Consider the following 6,000-nt stretch of genomic DNA (forward strand, 5'->3'; position numbering starts at 1 on the left):
ATAATAGTGGATAATGTTCAGTTTCAGTGTCCGTCCATCGCTGGGGCCGCAACAAGGCTGGAGTCCTGCTACTTATACTCAGTACTCGAGTTGTAAATAAAAATCAGGGGGGATGGTGGATTTTATCATATGGGGACAGATAATTTGTGCTGATTACAAATAATATAATATATTACAAATAATAGGACTGACCAAAACACCTGCAGAAATACTGCAGGAATGACATAGCAGCAGTTAAATGCAGCCTTCTGTAAGCTTTAAATATCCACTGGGCTTACATCAAATACATCAAAACACAACAATAAAAAACAGTTTTCTGAACTTATCAATATGACTCTGTCCTTCACAGGATAAGTAAAATGGATCACTGCAAAAACTCAAAATCTTAACAAGAATATTTGTCTTACTTCTAGTTAAAATGTCTCATTTTAGTAAAAAAAAAAATCTCATTACACTTAAAACAAGACTCATCACTGGAAAAAAACAACAATTTTCACCTGTTTCAAGTAGATTTTCACTTGAAATAAGTAGAAAAATCTGCCAGTGGAACAAGATTTTTTTGCTTGTAATGAGAAGATAAATCTTCTACTTATTTCAAGTGAAAATTTACTTGAAACAGGTGAAAATTGTCAAATAAGTTATTTTTCTGGTGTTATTTTTCTGGCGATGACTCTAAATGTAGAAATAGCAGTAAAACCACATTCATTGATGAAATGACATAAGGGATGGAAAGGGGGGATGGCAGTTTTTACAGGGGGGATGATTTTGACCGTTTTTATTTCAGAGGAGATGCCATCCCCCCTCATCCTCCCTCAACTCCAGTACTGCTTATACTGGGAACTAGCAACACCTGAGGAGCTGTACATCACCTACAGGACATCAGGAGCCTTCATCAAGAACTCAATAAGACTGGAGAAGAAAACCCCACATTCAAAGCCAGTATGTTCCCACCAGATGCGTATAAATGAGAGGATTTCTCCCCATCATTGATCTGAACCCCATCAGCAGGTATCAGCTCGGGGGTGGTAGAAAAAGCATAAATCTTCCTGCCACAACCTCACATTTCGAAAGGTGCATGCCGCGATAAATCAGAGATGTCACTGTTTTTTTTACCATTCCACTTGATGAAGTTTTAAGTGATCCGCGATCCATTTCTTAAGAGGGCCTGGAGCCTGACCTGGATTTATTGTTACACTCAAGCACTGAAACCTTTCATATTTCACACTACAAGTGTTGCTGATGTCTCAACTTCTTAGGTATATATGCTGTGCAAGAAATCCCTCTCTCCCATTATCGTAGTTAGATGTGTGCAAAGGGAACAGAGAGAGGTTATGATCAGGTTTTATGGCGTTGTCATGTTTTTCATTTTACTCTGTGAGAAATCCCTGTGGGTCCCATCATTTAATTAACATCTCAATTTATCCTGCAGTTATGTTGAATTATGTGTGTGTGTATGTGTGTGTGTGTGGCTGTGCGAAGAAATCTTATTTGGAAGCTCATTGTGCAAAGAGGTTCATTTCTCACAGTAAATGTGCCATTAAAACATTTCAGCTTGGTTTTAAGCCCCAAGTATAGGTTGATATAATGTCCATGACTTTCCTCACAAAGACGTCCGTGGGTGTGTACAGGTGTGTGTAAATTTTTAATCTAAGGCGAGTTAAATGAAAGGTAAATCAACTCCTTCTTTTCACTGCAACAGAATTAGCATTCACTCTCTCACTTCTGCTTTCATTTGCATTTGACTACCCCAAATGCTAAATACTTTGAGAGAAATGTTCTGACCTCAGCCCTCCCTCTCAGGCCACGTTTACACGTAGCCGGGTATTTACAAAAACGGATATTTTCCCCTCTACGTTTTCAAAAAAATCCTCGTTTACACGGACCGGCATGAAAACGCTCTTAACGTCATGCAAGCCAATCAGAATCCTGGAAAAACATCAACAAATGACACGTGTGTAACTTCCAGTTAAGGGCTGATTTATGGTTCCGCGTTACATTAACGCAGAGCCTACTGCGTAGGGTACGCGGCGACGCGCACGTACCTTGCGCGTCGCCGCGTACCCTACGCCGTCGATTTAACGCGGAACCATAATTCAGGCTTCATGCTGCTGGCTGACGCGCTCACAGGCTTGAATGAGCAGGAGGCTGGACGGGGGGGGGGAGTTACTTTTAAGTGTGACTTTAGAATATTAAACAGGTAAAATACAAGAAAATATTGACGGTGGCCAAACTAATTGTAAACATAGGTCGCACACATGACGCTGGTGAGTTTCTGGTGCATAATGTGACGTTCTGAAGCTTAAATCTCCGTTTTCCTCCGTTTAGACGCAAACGGGAAAACGGAGTTTTTGAAAATCTCCACTTTGGCCGGAGTTTTCAGAAATGATCGTTTTTGGTGACTTTGACCTCCGTTTCCGTGTAAACGGACGGCCAAAACGCATGAAAACGCCTCCGTTTTTGTAAATACCCGGCTACGTGTAAACGGGGTCTCAGGCCACCGTCAATATTTTCTTGTATTTTACCTGTTTAATATTCTAAAGTCACACTTAAAAGTAACTCCCCCCCCCCCCCCCGTCCAGCCTCCTGCTCATTCAAGCCTGTGAGCGCGTCAGCCAGCAGCATGAAGCCTGAATTATGGTTCCGCGTTAAATCGACGGCGTAGGGTACGCGGCGACGCGCAAGGTACGTGCGCGTCGCCGCGTACCCTACGCCGTAGGCTCTGCGTTAATGTAACGCGGAACCATAAATCAGCCCTTAACTGGAAGTTACACACGTGTCATTTGTTGATGTTTTTCCAGGATTCTGATTGGCTTGCATGACGTTAAGAGCGTTTTCATGCGGGTCCGTGTAAACGAGGATTTTTTTGAAAACGTAGAGGGGAAAATATCCGTTTTTGTAAATACCCGGCTACGTGTAAACGTGGCCTCAGACAGGCCTCCTCTCTTTGATCTGTACATTGTCTGTCGTTCAGTGGAGGAACACTTGTTGATTCAAGCCGTCACCGACTGCATTTAGCTGAAGTTGGACTTTCTTTAAACTTTTTAGCAATTATTTCCATAAAAGAAGACGAAAGGGTTAGGATTACTTAATTACACAATTACGCAATCGCCTTAAAGGGGGGCAGGGCTGACACCATGTGGGAGCCAATTAGCAAAAAGTTATTTTGCTCTCAAAGGTTTTGTCTTTCACTTAATCAAATGTGCACCCTGTAAAATGACAGTTAGGCCTTCTAAAAACTGGATATATTACAGTTGAAGTTAGTTTAAAACATTTGAAAGTTAGGAAATTCTACTTTAATATTATTTGTATGTCAAAGTTAAGTTTAAGATAAAAACAGACAACTAAAACAACACAGTCTCAGGTGTTGAGTGTATCAGTTGAGGTAATTATATCTTTAAGCATAGGCTGTTTTTAAAATCGCATACTGCATTATATATATATATATATATATAATGTCAAGAATCGATTCGATTCGATATTGATTTGGCTTAGTGATATTTAAAATGTTTTTTGAGCTGTTGCCTGAATTATATGACTGTAAAATAACTAGTGAAATAATAATTTCACAATAATTATTGTGAAATAACTAAGAAATAAATAACTCAAACAGGCCTTTCAATATCCATTTAAAGTGCAAAAAAGAAAGAAATTGCAACAGTTCATGCAGTAAACAAATCATTTTAGCTTATCTAATTTATTCTGTCACCACACACACATATTGCCATGAAGCACCTGGCATTTTTCAGAAGTGTCATGACAAACTGTGTGTCCGACTACTGGGATTAAAGTTCACCTGGCGAAAATTATGGAAAAATAAATAAATAAATAAATAAATACAAAAATGTAAAAAAAAATCGATCTTTAGACATAAGAGTCGATTTTTAGGAATTAATATGAGAATCGATTTAGAATCGGAAAATCAATTTTTTCTAGATACAGCATGTCAGACTGAGTGCCAGTTGTACGCTGGAAGTTTTCACAGAAGTAGCACACCATCAGGGTATTTCTTGCGTACTCCAAATTGTGCAACAGCTTTCATCCTGCATACCGTTTACTGCACTTTGGCAGAAATCAATACGCATTAGTAGTCCATGTGGTTTTAGAAACAGACACAGTCTCAAGTTTCTGGTGCATAGTCTATGTATCCTCTCTTATCCGCCCAGGGAGGCTTACAGTTGATATTTATCACCAGATGCTGACACTTGCCTGATAGTTTGAACGCATCACCACAAGCGAGCCTCAGCCTTGCACGTCAGAGACCGACTCTTGACCTCCTCCGGCTTCCTCGCGCTTCTTTCCAACTCTAAATCACTGCACAGCCACAATAAGCTGCTCCTTCTCTTCTTTCTTGCCCACCCCATCAACTTTTCCTTCTGCTTTTTGATAGCAGAGTAATGTAGCGTTTCACACTCACAGACACTATAATGACCTGTGCGCCTCAGCCCATTAATGGAGATTCTGACAGCACTTCAGCTAGTAATTAGCACCACTTGCCTAGACTTTATGCTGCCTGTCAATCAGAAATACACATAACGACCTTCTGTGAAAACTCCCCCATACAATTTCTTTCTGAGTCTCATTCCTTTCTCATTTATGTTACTCATTCAGTCCGTTGGATTACTTAAGTGTAGTCTTATTAATGTCAAAAAAATGCATTCACTTCGTTCATTCCATCACTGCTGAATCAATATCTTAAACATTCAGGTTTCATTTGTGCAGTGTTTTTTTATCTCCTTAATAAGCAGTTGGATGGATGGGTGAGGGATGTTTTACATTTATTTCTAGAAAAAATCACCTGCATGTACCATGAGAGAACTTGATCATATTATTGTACAGACAGAAACCTACAACAACCTCCCCTCCCGTGCTGATGTAAAAACGACGTGACCTACCTCAGTGAGGTGAGGGTTGGGATTGAACCCACACTGGTTGCAGACGGTGGATTTACACTGGGTGCAGGTGTTGTAGTTGGGTACAGCCGGTGGGTTTGACAGCTCTGTGGTCTTGCACACTGGGCACAGTTTGCTGCTCGGCATGGGTGCAATCTGTGGCACGGAGTAAGGTGATGTGGGAGTCACGCCCCGGTCAGGAGACACAGAAGGAGAGCGGCCCGTCCTAGAGCCTCCCGAACCACTGAAGTCGACCTGGAGGTTGCGACGGGAGGGATGCTGGCCGGGGCTCGGCTGGACGTGACCTCCATGGCCTCCCATGCTGGAGCCAGCCGGGCCGTGACCCATCCCGTGGGCGGAGCCTGGGCCGTGCCCCATGCCAGACCCTTGGCTGGACTGCATGTGTCGGGGGGAAGTGGGGCTGTCGTGAGCTGCCAGGCGGTAGGGCTCGGCTGCTCTGGATCCTATCCCTCCACCACCACCCATACCTCTTCCCATTCCTCCCATCCCTCCTGCTCCCATCCCTCCCATCCCTCCCATCCCTCCTCCTCCCATCCCTCCCATCCCTCCTCCTCCCATTCCCCCTACTCCCATTCCTCCAATCCCTCCTCCTCCCATCCCTCCCATTCCTCCACCTCCCATTCCTCCTCCTCCGCCCATTCCTCCTCCTATACCTCCACCTCCCATTCCTCCTTGCTGAATGCCAGGTTTGGGACTGCCCATCTGACCCATTGGACCCCTGAAAGAGAAGGACAAAACAAAGTAAAATGGTGTTTAGACAACTTCAAAAAAGTAAGATCTTTTTTTTCTTTTTTCTTTTTATGTCAACATGATGATTATTGAGTTTAGAGCATATTCAATTAAATTCATATTTTATTTTGAGCAATACAACATAACATAAGTGACCTGCGTGCAACAGAAAATTAAACAAATACCTTTTATCAGGTTTATCAGGTGCATGTTCAAAATACAAATTAATTAGTTAACACTCGAAAGGGAGTGGGAAGAAGAAAACTTATTTAATCCCTGTTTCTCATTAACAACTTGACAGATTTTTTTAAGGCTTCCTCCTGTCTCAACATTCGAACCAAAACAATGAACAAAAGACCTA

General features: G+C 42.1%; 1 protein-coding gene across 3 annotated transcripts in view; it reads right to left on the minus strand.

Moving 5' to 3' along the window:
* bsna (bassoon presynaptic cytomatrix protein a) overlaps window positions 1-5,531 on the minus strand; it is a 196,407-nt gene extending 190,876 nt beyond the window's left edge. For 2 of the 3 annotated variants that reach the window (XM_061736699.1, XM_061736698.1), the window contains exon 1: window positions 4,893-5,507. In XM_061736699.1, the coding sequence (XP_061592683.1) occupies window positions 4,893-5,507 (615 nt within the window). Of the gene's footprint in view, window positions 1-4,892 lie in introns of all 3 variants that reach the window. The other variant, XM_061736697.1, reaches the window with a different exon arrangement.
* Between the last annotated feature and the right edge of the window lie 469 nt (window positions 5,532-6,000).

This window comes from Cololabis saira, chromosome 12 (assembly GCF_033807715.1).
Source record: "Cololabis saira isolate AMF1-May2022 chromosome 12, fColSai1.1, whole genome shotgun sequence".
Lineage (NCBI taxonomy): Eukaryota > Metazoa > Chordata > Actinopteri > Beloniformes > Belonidae > Cololabis > Cololabis saira.